Here is a 16,386-nt window from a genome sequence, read left to right on the forward strand (position 1 = left end):
GTTGAAAAAACACAAAGGGGTTACTATGTCGAAAATGTCGAAAAAACACAAAGGGGTTACTATGTCGAAAATGTTGAAAAAACACAAAGGGGTTACTATGTCGAAAATGTCGAAAAAACACAAAGGGGTTACTATGTCGAAAATGTCGAAAAAACACAAAGGGGTTACTATGTCGAAAATGTTGAAAAAACACCAAGGGGTTACTATGTCGAAAATGTCGAAAAAACACAAAGGGGTTACTTTGTCGAAAATGTCGAAAAAACACAAAGGGGTTACTATGTCGAAAATGTTGAAAAAACACCAATGGGTTACTATGTCGGAAATGTCGAAAACACACAAAAGGGTTAGTATGTTGAAAAAGTCGGAAAAAAACAAAGGGGTTAGTATGTCGAAAATGTCGAAAAAACACAAAGGGGTTACTATGTCGAAAATGTTGAAAAACCACCAAGGGGTTACTATGTCGAAAATGTTGAAAAAACAGAAAGGGGTTACTATGTCGAAAATGTTGAAAAAACACAAAGGGGTTACTATGTCGAAAATGTCGAAAAAACACAAAGGGGTTACTATGTCGAAAATGTCAAAAAAAACACCAAGAGGTTAGTAAATCTAAAATTTTGGAAAAAACACAAATGGGTTAGTATGTCGAAAATGTCGAAAAAACACAAAGGGGTTAGTATGTCGAAAATGTCGAAAAAACACAAAGGGGTTACTATGTTGAAAATGTTGAAAAAACACAAAGGGGTTACTATGTCGAAAATGTCAAAAAAAACACCAAGAGGTTAGTAAATCTAAAATTTTGGAAAAAACACAAATGGGTTAGTATGTCGAAAATGTCGAAAAAACACAAAGGGGTTAGTATGTCGAAAATGTCGAAAAAACACAAAGGGGTTACTATGTCGAGAATGTTGAAAAAACACAAAGGGGTTACTATGTCGAAAATGTCAAAAAAAACACCAAGAGGTTAGTAAATCTAAAATTTTGGAAAAAACACAAATGGGTTAGTATGTCGAAAATGTCGAAAAAACACAAAGGGGTTACTATGTCGAAAATGTTGAAAAAACACAAAGGGGTTACTATGTCGAAAATGTTGAAAAAACACAAAGGGGTTACTATGTCGAAAAAACACAAAGGGGTTACTATGTCGAAAATGTTGAAAAAACACCAAGGGGTTACTATGTCGAAAATGTTGAAAAAACAGAAAGGGGTTACTATGTCGAAAATGTTGAAAAAACACAAAGGGGTTACTATGTCAAAAATGTCGAAAAAACACAAAGGGGTTACTATGTCGAAAATGTCAAAAAAAACACCAAGAGGTTAGTAAATCTAAAATTTTGGAAAAAACACAAATGGGTTAGTATGTCGAAAATGTCGAAAAAACACAAAGGGGTTACTATGTCGAAAATGTCGAAAAAACACAAAGGGGTTACTATGTCGAAAATGTCAAAAAAACACCAAGAGGTTAGTAAATCTAAAATTTTGGAAAAAACACAAATGGGTTAGTATGTCGAAAATGTCGAAAAAACACAAAGGGGTTACTATGTCGAAAATGTCGAAAAAACACAAAGGGGTTACTATGTCGAAAATGTTGAAAAAACACAAAGGGGTTACTATGTCGAAAAAACACAAAGGGGTTACTATGTCGAAAATGTTGAAAAAACACAAAGGGGTTACTATGTCGAAAATGTCGAAAAAACACAAAGGGGTTACTTTGTCGAAAATGTCGAAAAAACACAAAGGGGTTACTATGTCGAAAATGTTGAAAAAACACAAAGGGGTTACTATGTCGAAAATGTCGAAAAAACACAAAGGGGTTACTATGTCGAAAATGTTGAAAAAACACCAAGGGGTTACTATGTCGAAAATGTTAAAAAAACAGAAAGGGGTTACTATGTCGAAAATGTTGAAAAAACACAAAGGGGTTACTATGTCGAAAATGTCGAAAAAACACAAAGGGGTTACTATGTCGAAAATGTTGAAAAAACACAAAGGGGTTACTATGTCGAAAATGTCGAAAAAACACAAAGGGGTTACTATGTCGAAAATGTTGAAAAAACACAAAGGGGTTACTATGTCAAAAATGTCGAAAAAACACAAAGGGGTTACTATGTCGAAAATGTCAAAAAAAACACCAAGAGGTTAGTAAATCTAAAATTTTGGAAAAAACACAAATGGGTTAGTATGTCGAAAATGTCGAAAAAACACCAAGGGGTTACTATGTCGAAAAAACACAAAGGGGTTACTATGTCGAAAATGTCAAAAAAACACCAAGAGGTTAGTAAATCTAAAATTTTGGAAAAAACACAAATGGGTTAGTATGTCGAAAATGTCGAAAAAACACAAAGGGGTTACTATGTCGAAAATGTCGAAAAAACACAAAGGGGTTACTATGTCGAAAATGTTGAAAAAACACAAAGGGGTTACTATGTCGAAAAAACACAAAGGGGTTACTATGTCGAAAATGTTGAAAAAACACAAAGGGGTTACTATGTCGAAAATGTCGAAAAAACACAAAGGGGTTACTTTGTCGAAAATGTCGAAAAAACACAAAGGGGTTACTATGTCGAAAATGTTGAAAAAACACAAAGGGGTTACTATGTCGAAAATGTCGAAAAAACACAAAGGGGTTACTATGTCGAAAATGTTGAAAAAACACCAAGGGGTTACTATGTCGAAAATGTTAAAAAAACAGAAAGGGGTTACTATGTCGAAAATGTTGAAAAAACACAAAGGGGTTACTATGTCGAAAATGTCGAAAAAACACAAAGGGGTTACTATGTCGAAAATGTTGAAAAAACACAAAGGGGTTACTATGTCGAAAATGTCGAAAAAACACAAAGGGGTTACTATGTCGAAAATGTCGAAAAAACACAAAGGGGTTACTATGTCGAAAATGTTGAAAAAACACCAAGGGGTTACTATGTCGAAAATGTCGAAAAAACACAAAGGGGTTACTTTGTCGAAAATGTCGAAAAAACACAAAGGTGTTACTATGTCGAAAATGTTGAAAAAACACCAATGGGTTACTATGTCGGAAATGTCGAAAACACACAAAAGGGTTAGTATGTTGAAAAAGTCGGAAAAAAACAAAGGGGTTAGTATGTCGAAAATGTCGAAAAAACACAAAGGGGTTACTATGTCGAAAATGTTGAAAAACCACCAAGGGGTTACTATGTCGAAAATGTTGAAAAAACAGAAAGGGGTTACTATGTCGAAAATGTTGAAAAAACACAAAGGGGTTACTATGTCGAAAATGTCGAAAAAACACAAAGGGGTTACTATGTCGAAAATGTCAAAAAAAACACCAAGAGGTTAGTAAATCTAAAATTTTGGAAAAAACACAAATGGGTTAGTATGTCGAAAATGTGAAAAAAACACAAAGGGGTTACTATGTCGAAAATGTCAAAAAAAACACCAAGAGGTTAGTAAATCTAAAATTTTGGAAAAAACACAAATGGGTTAGTATGTCGAAAATGTCGAAAAAACACAAAGGGGTTAGTATGTCGAAAATGTCGAAAAAACACAAAGGGGTTACTATGTCGAGAATGTTGAAAAAACACAAAGGGGTTACTATGTCGAAAATGTAGAAATAAAGACATAAGGGGTTAGTATGTAGAAAAGATCACAAAAAACACATAAGGGGTTAGTATGTCGAAAAAAGGACGCAAGGGTTTAGTATGTCGAAAATGTCTAAAATAATGTAGAAAGTGGTTAGTATGTTGAAAAAGTCGAAAAAAAGATAAGGGGTTAGTATGTCGGAAATGTAGAAAAAACACAAAGGGAATAGTATGTCGAAAAATGTCTGAAAAAACACCAAGGGGTTACTATGTCGAAAATGTCGAAAAAACACAAAAGGGGTTAGTATGTCGAAAATGTAGAAAAAAAGATAAAGGGTTAGTATGTCGAAAATGTCGAAAACACACAAAAGGGTTAGTATGTTGAAAAAGTCGGAAAAAACACCAAAGGAGTTAGTTAGTATGTCGAAAAAAAACTAAGGGGTTAGTACGTCAAAAAATTCTAAAATAATGTAGAAAGTGGTTAGTATGTTGAAAAAGTCGAAAAAAAACAAAAGAGTTCATATGGCAAAAATGTCTGAAAAAGATGATGAGATAGATAGATAGATGTCTCGATAGATAGATAGATGACTAGATGTCGAGATGGATGGATAGATAGATAGATGTCAAGATAGATATCTAGATGTCTAGATAGATAGATGTCAAGATAGATATCTAGATAGATAGATGTTTAGATAGACGTCTAAATAGATGTCTAGATAGATGACTAGATGTCTAGATAGATATCGATATAGATAGATGGATAGATATCTAGATGTCTAGATAGTTGGATATATATCTAGCTGTCTAGATATCTAGCTGTCGAGATAGATAGATGTCTAGATAGATGTCTAGATAGATATATGTGTAGATAGATAGATAGATAGATAGATAGATAGATAGATAGATAGATAGATAGATGTCAAGATAGATAGATAGATAGATAGATAGATAGATGTCAAGATAGATATCTAGATGTCTTGATAGATATATATCTAAATGTCTAGATAGACAGGTATATATCTAGATGTCTAGCTGTCTAGATAGATAGATGTCTAGATGTCGAGATAGATAGATAGATGACTAGATGTTGGGATAGATAGATAGATGTCTAGGTAGACAGATGACTAGATGACTAGATAGATATCGATATAGATAGATAGATGTCAAGATAGATATCTAGATGTCTAGATAGATAGATGTCAAGATAGATATCTAGATAGATAGATGTTTAGATAGACGTCTAAATAGATGTCTAGATAGATGACTAGATGTCTAGATAGATATCGATATAGATAGATGGATAGATATCTAGATGTCTAGATAGTTGGATATATATCTAGCTGTCTAGATATCTAGCTGTCGAGATAGATAGATGTCTAGATGTCTAGATAGATATATGTGTAGATAGATAGATAGATAGATAGATAGATAGATAGATAGATAGATAGATAGATAGATAGATAGATAGATAGATAGATAGAGAGATAGATGTCAAGATAGATAGATAGATAGATAGATGTCAAGATAGATATCTAGATGTCTTGATAGATATATATCTAAATGTCTAGATAGACAGGTATATATCTAGATGTCTAGCTGTCTAGATAGATAGATGTCTAGATGTCTAGATAGATATATGTGTAGATAGATAGATAGATAGATAGATAGATAGATAGATAGATAGATAGATAGATAGATAGATAGATAGAGAGATAGATGTCAAGATAGATAGATAGATAGATAGATGTCAAGATAGATATCTAGATGTCTTGATAGATATATATCTAAATGTCTAGATAGACAGGTATATATCTAGATGTCTAGCTGTCTAGATAGATAGATGTCTAGATGTCGAGATAGATAAATAGATGACTAGATGTTGGGATAGATAGATAGATGTCTAGGTAGACAGATGACTAGATGACTAGATAGATATCGATATAGATAGATAGATAGATAGATGTCAAGATAGATATCTAGATGTCTAGATAGATAGATGTTTAGATAGACGTCTAAATAGATGTCTAGATAGTTATCGATATAGATAGATATGTAGATGTCAAGATAGATATCTAGATGTCTCGATAGATAGATATCTAGCTGTCTAGATATCTAGTTGTCGAGATAGATAGATGTCTAGATAGATATCCAGATGTCTAGATAGATAGACGTTTAGACGTCTAGATAGATGGATAGAAAGCAGCCACGCACGGGACCTTCCAACAGGAACTGGACTTTTGGTTCCTTGGTTTTGGTCTCGCTGTCCTTTTGCTGAATTTGGGGGAATTTTGTGCTCGTGCGAGTCAGATTCCGTTTTTTTTGGTTTTTGCTTCATTTGACAAAAAAAGGAAAATTCCAAATATTCCCGTCTCACTCTACAGTCGGGCCAACCTAGCATTTGGAGGCTAATCGCTCGACAGGTATTCTCTTTCGGTTTTGGTGTCCCCAAAAAAAGAGGAAGTGCTACTCGAGTGGAATAGGATTTAATCGATAGTTCAAGAAAGAAATAGCATCTTTCTGTCCAGTTTTCTCCCTCTCGCTTCTTTTATCTTCTTTTTTTCTCTTCACTCTCTTTTTTTACCGTCTTCCCTTTTCCTCTTTTCTAACTCCTCATTCTTTTTTTTCTTTCTAACAACTTTGCTCTTTCTTTCACATGCTTTCTCCCTCTCTCTTTCTTGTTCTCTTTTGGTGTCTCTGTCTTTTTCTCTCTTCTCTCCTTCTTACTCTTTCTCACTCTCTTTTTTTCTGTCTTGTTCTCACTCTTTCTTTCACACTCTCACTTGTTCTCTCTCTTGTTCTCTCTCCCTCCCTTGTCCTGTCTTCCTCTGTCTTTGTTTTCTCCCTCTCTCTTTCTCTGTACTCTTTTGGTCCCTCTCCCTTTGTCTCTTTCTTTATCTCCTTTTGTCTTTTTTTCTTTGACTCTGTCACTCTGTCTTTTCTCTTTTTCTGACTCTTTCTCACTCTCTTTTTTCTGTCTAATTCTCACTCTTTCTTGAACAATCTCACTTGTTCCCTCTCCTGTTCTCTCTGCCTTGTCCTCTCTTTCTTCCTCTGTCTTTCTGTTCTCTCTCTCTTTCCTGTTCTCCTTTGGTCCCTCCCCCTTTGTCTCTGTCTTTTCTCTTTTGTCTTCTTTTTTCTCTTTCACTCTCTTTTTTCTTTTTCTGACTCTTTCTCACTCTCTTTTTTCTGTCTAATTCTCACTCTTTCTTTAACAATCTCACTTGTTCCCTCTCCTGTTCTCTCTGCCTTGTCCTCTCTTTCATCCTCTGTCTTTCTGTTCGCTCTCTCTTTCCTGTTCTCCTTTGGTCCCTCCCCTTTGTCTCTGTCTTTTACTCCTTTTATCGTCTTTTTTCTCTTTCACTCTCTTTTCTCTTTTTCTGACTCTTTCTCACTCTCTTTTTTCCTGTTTTTTTCTCACTCTTTCTTGAACACTCTTACTTGTTCTCTCTTGTACTCTCTCTCTCCCTTGTCCTCTCTTCCTCTGTCTTTCTGTTCTCTCCCTATCTCTTTCTTGTTCTCTTTTGGTCTCTCTCCCTTTGTCTCTGTCTTTTTCTTCTTTTAGCTTCTTTTTTCTGTTTCTCTTTTCTCTCCTTCTTACTCTCTTTTTTTCCCATTCGTTCTTACACATTTGCACCCTCTCATGTTCTTTCTCCCACGTCCTCTCTTTCTTCCTTTGTCCCCGCCCATCACCTGAGGCCAAAGGAAGCTCGTGCCATCCATTCCGGAGGATATTTTTAGAACAAGTGTTTTGCAACAAAAACTTTCCACTCCTGTTCAACTTTCTCTCTCTACTCACGTTTCCCTTGCGCCACACCGGGATTAAACTCAAGGAGGAGTCCTAAAATATCACTCGCCGGAGTCTGAAATCTGGGAGAAAGAAAAGACAGAAAAAACAGACAGGACAGACAGACAGGACAGAAAAGACAGACAAGACAGACAAGACAGAAAGACAGAAAGACAGAAAGAAATGAATTAATGAATGAAGAAATAAAGAAAGAGAGATAGAAATAAAGAAAGGAAAAAGGAAGATAGAGAAAGAACGAGAGGAAGAGAGAAAGAAAGAGAGAAAGAAAGAAATGTAGGAATGAAGGAATGAAGAAATAAAGAAAGAGAGATAGAAATAAAGAAAGGAAAAAAGGAAGATAGAGAAAGAACGAGAGGAAGAGAGAAAGAGAGAAAGAAAGAAATGTAGGAATGAAGGAATAAAGAAAGAGAGAAAGAGAGAAAGAAAGAAAGAAAGAAAGAAAGAAAGAAAGAGAGAAAGAAAGAAAGAAAAAGGACGGTGAATGATAAAAGAAAAGAAAGGACGGAATATGGAAGGAAGGAAGCGAGAAATAAATGATGTAAAGGGGACAAAAGAAAGGATGAATAAAAAATGGACGAAAAAAAATCAAGAATGAAATCAAGAAATGACGAAAGACAAAAAAGGAAAGCATAAACAAAACTAGACAATTCCCGCGGCAATTGTAAGAGTGCATTGAGCCCATTCGATTTGCTGGGTCGTTAGCATGTTAGCATTAGAATAATTTTTCAGCATGAAGAAGTTAGCATTTAGCCGTTAGCATCACTTTTTAGCATGTAGCCATTAGCATAGTTTGTAAATATGAAGTCGTTAAAAAATAGCCATAACCAATTTTTTTTTAGCATGAAGCAGTTAGCATTTAGCCGTTGGCATCACCTTTTAGCATGTACTCATTAGCATAGCTCATCAACATGTACCCATTATCATAATTAGTAAATATGAAGTCGTTAAAAAATAGCCATTACCAACTCAGAACCCATTGAGCCCATTCGATTTGCTGAGTCGTTAGCATTAGAATAATTTTACAGCATGAAGAAGTTAGCATTTAGCCGTTAGCATCACTTTTTAGCATGTACCCATAAGCATAACTTATTAACATGAGGCCATCAGCATAATATGTAAATATGAAGTCGTTAAAATATTCCCATTACCAAAATTTTTTAGCATGAAGCAGTTAGCATGTGGCCCTTGGCAGAACTTGTTAGCATGAAGCGGTTAGCATGTAGCAGTTAGTATGAAGCTATAACAATTAGACATTATCATAATTTTTCCAGCATGTAGCTGTAAGTATGAATTGTCAATATTTAACTGGTTAGCAAGTAGCTGTTAGCATTGACCAATCAGTGTTTACAGCTACGCCAGCCCAATTCTTCGCTAACAGTTTTTACAGCTAGCATGAGTAAGCATAGCATCAACCTCTCATCGCTAATACTTGTCAATATTTAACCGTTAGCGAGTAGCTGTTAGCATAATTTGTAGGCAAGAAGCAGTTAGCATTGACCAATCGGTGTTTACAGCTACGCCAGCCCAATTCTTCACCGACAGTGTCTACAGCTAGCTTGCGCTGATGCATAGCCAGCCCAACACTTTGCTAGCGGCGCACATAGCTGTTAGCATCCTCTCGCTAGCATCCACTCTTTGGAATTCACCATTTACCCATGGTTTAAGGTAGTGTGGGTTGGGCCCCCTCAAGCCACCCTGGACAGTCCCTGGTTGCTATGACTACCCTCTGGAAAAGCCCTCGTTTCCATGGCTACCCATTGAATTGAATGGGCCCATGTATTCCGGATGGGAGATTCTCAAAATACATTGATTCCTAGGGGGACTTTTTTTGAGGGGCGCCGGTGCCCCGGAGACTCGTATCGCTTACCCAGATAATGGCACTCAATTCCCAGTCGGGACCAAATTTGTGGTGTATAAATCTTTGGGCTACTCTAAAAGCTCTGTTACGAGAAACGAGCCAAACTTTTATGGCACCACTTTGTGCCGAAAATCCAATGCTAACGTCATTGTAACCGTTTTATTTTCCCCTCCCGGTCAGCACTTTCGCATTTCGCAGATTCGTGTTTTTTTTTTTTTTTTTAATTGAGATTCATCTCACAAAGTAAACAATACATCTGACGAGTGAGAAAAACCCAGAAAAAGAGAACGGAGGTTGCGTAACGTCACCAGAGGGTAAACTTCGGAAAAAAGCCCGCTCGCTGGAAGGCGGAGTGAGAAAAAAAGGAATCACTCCCCCCCTTTTCTCCCTATAAAATAGGCCGATCCGCCTCTCCGCTCACTTCATCTCTCACCCTGGACCGAACCAAGTGAACCGAAGCGGGGGCATACCTGTCAATCATGCGCTCGTTGCTAGGACAACGAGACCAAGACGTGGAGCGGCTGTCAATGGAGGAGATGAGGCCGCAGATTTGGCGCATGCGCGTTCGCGTCCTGGTGTCCCTCCTGGTTCTGTTCGCGGTGCTCGCCTGTTTGGCCGCCCTTTGTCTTCCGGTTCTGATGACCTGGATGGACGGAGACGGGGACGCGCAGCGCGCACGCGCGCAGGGACCCGGGTACAAGGTGGGGAAGGCTTTTGATGGACGTTTTTTGGACGTCTTTTGGACGTTTTTTTCACGAGCTTTTGTGTGTTGACAGATGCGGAATTTTGCTTACTTGGAGGCAAACTCAAGTAAGTAACAAAAAAACAGATATCTTTATAATTTAACATATTTATCAGAAATAAAAGTCCAGAAAGTATTTCAACATATTTCAAGTGATAGAAAACTCGTTTTACTCGTTTGCTTTGCATTCATTGGTTTGGTTTTCCATCGAGATTCTCGGAGCGCATTTGACAATGATGCAAGGGTGGGCAAACTATGGCCCGTGGGCCACATGAGGCCCATCAGGCTTCTTCATCTGGCCTGCCAAACAAACATGCTAAAAAATAATGAAATTATATATATTATAGTAAATATACTACTACTGATAAAAAAGGTTTTTGTCCTTTTGCGTGTCTGCACCAAAAATACTACAAAATGACTACAAAACTAGATATCAAACCACGGACCTAATACTGTATATTATTTTGTATTTATCCGGGAAAATACTATAAAAAACTACAAAAAAAGTCTACTACAAAAATGATACAAAAATACTGCTTCATAAATATCATGACAGAAATACTACATACCTGCTCCAAAAATACAGCTGTAGAAGCACTACAAAATAATTTGAAATCAAAGGACAGTAATCTTATTAAATACTATAGAAAAACTACAAAACGTCTACCACAAAAATACTATGATACAAAAATACGTTTATAACTGAAATACTTCAAATATACAATAAAAATAATTTTAGAAACTACCACTACAGAAACACTATATTACAAAAATACTGCTTCATAAATATCATGACAGAAATACTTCAAAAATACTACTGTAGAAGAATTACAAAACAATTCGAAATAAAAGTACAGTAATCGTATTAAATACTATAGAAATACTACCAAAATCACAATTATACAGCTAAAGTAATACTAGAAAAATACCACAGGTATACTACAAGTATTCTACTACGGAAATACACAACTGCAAAAATTCTACAAAAATACTACTGTAGAAGCACTGCAAAATATTTCGAAATAAAAATACAGCAATCATATTAAATACTATAGAAATACTACAAAAATCACAACCATACAACTAAAGTAATACTAGAAAAATAACACAGATATACTACAAAGATTCTACTATGGAAAAACCACAAAAACGCAACTGCAAAAATACCACAAAAATACTACAAAACTAGATATCAAACCACAGAACTATTACTGTATATTGTTTTGTATTCATTCTGATAATACAAAAATACTATAAAAAAAACTACCAAAAGTCTACTAGAATAGAATAGAATAGAATATACCTTTATTGTCATTGTTACAAATGGGCTAACATATTGTGACAACGAAATTGGGCATGACACTCCAGTTTTACACATACTACAGAAATACTATAATACAAAAATACTGCTTCATAAATATATTGACAGAAATACTACAAAAATACTACATATCCGCTCCAAAAATACTACTGTAGAAGCACTGCAAAATATTTCGAAATAAAAATACAGCAATCATATTAAATACTATAGAAATACTACAAAAATCACAACCATACAACTAAAGTAATACTAGAAAAATACCACAGATATACTTAAAAGATTTTACTATAGAAATACCACAAAAACAAAACTGCAAAAATACCACAAAAATAGTACTGTAGAAGCACTACAAAACAATTCGAAATAAAAATACAGTCATCGTATTAAATACTATAGGAATACTACAAAAAATCACATCCCTACAACAATAAATCCACAGATGTACTACAAAGATTCTACTATGGAAATACCACAAAAACAGGACTGCAAAAATACCACAAAAATACTACAAAATGACTACGAAACTAGACATCAAACCACGGACCTGTATATTATTTTGTATTTATTTTGATAAGAAAAAAATACTCTAGAAAAACTACAGAAAGTCTACTACAGAAATAGTTTGATACAAAAAAAGATACTCCGAAGATTCTACTCTGGAAATACCACAAAAACACAACTGCAAAAATACCATAAAAAATACTACTGTAGAAGCACTACAAAATAATTCGAAATAAAAATACAGTCATCGTATTAAATACTATAGAAAAACTACCCAAAAAATCTACTACAGAAATACTATGATACAAAAAAACATACTCCAAGTATTCTACTATGGAAATACCACAAAAATACTACAAAATACAACAAAATGACTACAAATCTAGATATCAAACCACGGACCTAATACTGTATATTATTTTGTATTTACTCTGATAAGAAAAAAATACTCTAGAAAAACTACCAAAAGTCTACTACAGAAATACTATGATACCAAAAAAATATGCTCCAAAGATTCTACTCTGGAAAAACCACAAAAACACAACTGCAAAAATACCATAAAAAACACTACTGTAGAAGCACTACAAAACAATTCAAAATACAGTCGTCGTATTAAATACTTTAGTATAGAAATACTACAAAAATCACTACCATACTACAAAGATTCTACTCTGGAAATACCGCAAAAACACAACTGCAAAAATACCATAAAAAACACTACTGTAGAAGCACTACAAAACAATTCAAAATAAAAATACAGTCGTCGTATTAAATACTATAGTATAGAAATACTACAAAAATCACTACCATACTACAAAGATTCTACTATGGAAATACCGCAAAAACACTACTGCAAAAATACCACAAAAATACTACAGTATTAAATACCATGATACAAAAAAATATACTACTATGGAAATAGCAGAAAAAGGTCTCCCCTCTTCCTCAGGCAGGCTGTCGGGCGGCAACATGGAGTGGGTCCCGGTCTCCTTCGGGACGGGGACCTCGCTGGGGGGCGACTTCAGCTTGGACACCCTGCAACGCAGCCTCCGGCCAGGGAGGGCAGGCTCCTACTTAATTTACCTCAACCTCAACCTGACCTGCACGTCCTACGACTGCGCGTCCGGCGCGCTGGCCGTCCGGCTGGCCGACAAGCTGGAGTGCCGCCTCCGCCTTTCCCGCTTTTCCGATCGGGAGAGCAAAACCTGCTGGACCCGGAGCTGGTTGGACGGGACCACGCCCCTGCTCACCCACATGGACGTCCCCCCGGAGGGGTTGAGGAACTGGAAGCTGGAGCTCCAGACGTCCAATTTGGCTTTGTTTCTCCTGGATTGAAGCCTCTTGAACAAAAAAAACAGTGAAGGTTGGGTCAAAAAGATCCCGATTTGGGTCAAAATAGGCATAACATCACCCCAAGCCTCGTAAACTGCCTGATTAGACACAACAATTCCAAAAATGGGTCCCCTTAAAAAGAGCCCAATTGAGTCACAACTGTAGCAACATTTGATTGGGTCATTTTGCAGAAAAACAAGGTTGGGTCGAAAATAACCCAATTCGGGTCGAAATAGGCAAAACATCACCCCAAGCCTCTTAAACTGTCTTATTAGACACAAAAATTCCAAAAATGGGTCCTGTATAAAAGAGCCCAATTGAGTCACAACTGTAGCAACATAATAACCCCCCTCCCACCCCCAAATATTGGGTCATTTTTCAGAAAAACAAGGTTGGGTCGAAAATAACCCAATTTGGGTCAAAATAGGCAAAACATCACCCCAAGCCTCTTAACCTTTCTTATTAGACACAACAATTCCAAAAATGGGTCCCCTTATTAAGAGCCCAATTGAGTCACAACTGTAGCAACATTAGATTGGGTCATTTTGCAGAATAACAAGGTTGGGTCGAAAATAACCCAATTTGGGTCAAAATAGGCATAACATTACCCCAAGCCTCTTAACCTTTCTTATTAGACACAAAAATTCCAAAAATGGTTCCTGTTAAAAAGAGCCCAATTGGGTCACAACTGTAGCAACATAATAACTCCCCTCCCACCCCCAAATATTGGGTCATTTTTCAGGAAAAACAAGGTTGGGTCGAAAATAACCCAATTTGGGTCAAAATAGGCATAACATTACCCCAAGCCTCTTAACCTTTCTTATTAGACACAACAATTCCAAAAATGGGTCCCCTTAAAAAGAGCCCAATTGAGTCACAACTGTAGCAACATTGGATTGGGTCATTTTGCAGAAAAACAAGGTTGGGTCGAAAATAACCCAATTTGGGTCAAAACAGGCATAACATTACCCCAAGCCTCTTAACCTTTCTTATTTGACACAAAAATTCCCAAAATGGTTCCCAATAAAAAAAGCCCAATTGGGTCACAACTGTAGAAACATTATACCCCCCCAAAAAGAAAGATTGGGTCGGGTCATTTTTCAGAAAAACAAGGTTGGGTCGAAAATAACCCAATTCGGGTCAAAATAGGCAAAACATCACCCCAAGCCTCTTAAACTGTCTTATTAGACACAAAAATTCCAAAAATGGGTCCCCTTAAAAAGAGCCCAATTGAGTCACAACTGTAGCAACATAATAACCCCCCTCCCACCCCCAAATATTGGGTCGTTTTTCAGGAAAAACAAGGTTGGGTCGAAAATAACCCAATTTGGGTCAAAACAGGCATAACATTACCCCAAGCCTCTTAACCTTTCTTATTAGACACAACAATTCCAAAAATGGGTCCCCTTAAAAAGAGCCCAATTGAGCCACAACTGTAGCAACATTAGATTGGGTCATTTTGCAGAAAAACAAGGTTGGGTCGAAAATAACCCAATTCGGGTCAAAATAGGCAAAACATCACCCCAAGCCTCTTAAACTGTCTTATTAGACACAAAAATTCCAAAAATGGGTCCCCTTAAAAAGAGCCCAATTGAGTCACAACTGTAGCAACATAATAACCCCCCTCCCACCCCCAAATATTGGGTCATTTTTCAGAAAAACAAGGTTGGGTCGAAAATAACTCAATTTGGGTCGAAATAGGCAAAACATCACCCCAAACCTCTTAAACTGTCTTATTAGACACAAGAACTCCAAAAATGGGCCCCGTTTAAAAGAGCCCAATTGGGTCACAACTGTAGCAACATTAGCATCATTGATTACCCCAATATTCACTATGAAGTGCATTTCATGAATATATATATATATATATATATAAAATGTCCATTTTGTACGAAAAATTGACAAAAACAGAGATTTATTTGTCAGGAACCAGAACAGGATCAGGACCCAAACGTGTGACGTTCTCACACAGGCCTTTCATTTTACGGGAAATGGGGAGTCATGCATGTCAGGCAGCCGGTCTATCGTGGAAAAACAGGGAGCCAGAGGCTGACAAGATTGATAACAGGATAACGAAAACTAGACGGGATCAAAAAATGGAGAAACTAACAAACAGGACAAAAACAGACGGAAACAAAACTGGAACCCGAAATTAAACAGGACAAAAATAAACGGGAACAATAGTGGACTGGAAATACCAACAGCAAAAGAGGACCGAGTCAGAACCCACGTCTTGCGGGGCAGAGGTTCGTTGACGGACTGACCAAGGAAGATTGAGAGCACTAAGCTTAAAAAGACGGAAAGCCGATCCGTCAATGAGCTGCAGCTGACGCCCCACGGGTGGGGCCAATTGGGCACCATGGCAACCGGGACGCACGGGCGGGGCCAATTGGGCGCCATGGCAACCGTGACATGATTCGTAATTTCTTCATTTATCGACCCAAATTGGACTCATTTTGACCCATTTTTTGATTCCAAAGATGAGAAACTCGCCTGAAATGAGAGAACCCGCAATAAAATCCTTATTTCTGCCTATTTATTCTCAACAGATGCGACTATTTACGTCGCGTCGTGTCCTGAATCGACACTACATTAGTGTCCCTGCGCTTTTTGGAGTCGCCGGTTCTATTCTCGGTTTGTAAATTCGGAAAAATGTGATTTGAAATGCAAATATTCACTCGGAAGTTTCAGGTTATTAAGAAAAAAAAATAAATACTGGAGGTTTCCGGTATGTACTGGCGCTTTATTCCTTGTTTGATGTTCAAATGTTTGGGAGAATGTACGTCCCGTGGGCAAGATTTTGTATCCAGATTCTCGTGGAAAATAAACGTCTCGGCTCATATTTTTGTTTTGTGCGTGATCGAAAAAGAAATTGTGACGGCAGGAAAAGCGGAATATTGGTAAAGTGCCGAGTCAAGGGGAAAGTTTCCTGGCGTCACCGCGGCGCTTCCTGTTTTATTTGCAAATACGTTTTGAAGTTCCTCAAAATTTTTGAGGGTCTCCCCGTATCGTGACCCATTCCAGCCACTACATAAACATACACACACATATATATATATATATATATATATATATATATATATATATATATATATATATATATATATATATATATATATATATATATATATATATATATATATATATATATATATATATATATATATATATATATATATATATATATATATATATATATATACATGGGGCAGCACGGCGGCGCAGTGGTTAGCGCTTGTGCGGCACAGTTCATGTCATGGGAACCTGTCGTGG

General features: G+C 36.6%; 1 protein-coding gene and 1 long non-coding RNA gene across 2 annotated transcripts in view; one reads left to right on the forward strand and one right to left on the reverse strand.

The window, feature by feature from the left end:
* LOC148360472 (uncharacterized) overlaps positions 1-9,362 on the reverse strand; it is a 70,844-nt gene extending 61,482 nt beyond the window's left edge. The window contains exons 1-2 of the long non-coding RNA XR_015851066.1: positions 9,227-9,362; positions 7,351-7,421 (exon numbers count right to left, since the gene is read on the reverse strand). This is a non-coding gene — a long non-coding RNA (uncharacterized LOC148360472). The remainder of the gene's footprint in view (positions 1-7,350; positions 7,422-9,226) is intronic.
* Positions 9,363-9,694: 332 nt separating this feature from the next.
* Positions 9,695-13,116, forward strand: LOC148360473 (uncharacterized). Its single transcript, XM_088341311.1, has 3 exons — positions 9,695-9,918; positions 9,994-10,027; positions 12,731-13,116. The coding sequence occupies exons 1-3, from the start codon at positions 9,697-9,699 to the stop codon at positions 13,114-13,116; spliced, it is 642 nt and encodes a 213-aa protein (XP_088197437.1). The 5' UTR covers positions 9,695-9,696.
* Positions 13,117-16,386: the final 3,270 nt, after the last annotated feature.

This window comes from Urocampus carinirostris, chromosome 8 (genome assembly GCF_059441175.1).
Source record: "Urocampus carinirostris isolate Australia breed hairy pipefish chromosome 8, RoL_Ucar_1.0, whole genome shotgun sequence".
NCBI lineage: Eukaryota > Metazoa > Chordata > Actinopteri > Syngnathiformes > Syngnathidae > Urocampus > Urocampus carinirostris.

Coding starts and splice junctions, on each gene's coding strand:
- LOC148360473 (XM_088341311.1), top strand. CDS start 9,697: ATGCGCTCGTTGCTAGGACAACGAGACCAAGACGTGGAGCGGCTGTCA. Junction 9,919..9,993: donor CGCAGGGACCCGGGTACAAG/GTGGGGAAGGCT, acceptor GTGTGTTGACAG/ATGCGGAATTTTGCTTACTT. Junction 10,028..12,730: donor TTACTTGGAGGCAAACTCAA/GTAAGTAACAAA, acceptor CCTCTTCCTCAG/GCAGGCTGTCGGGCGGCAAC.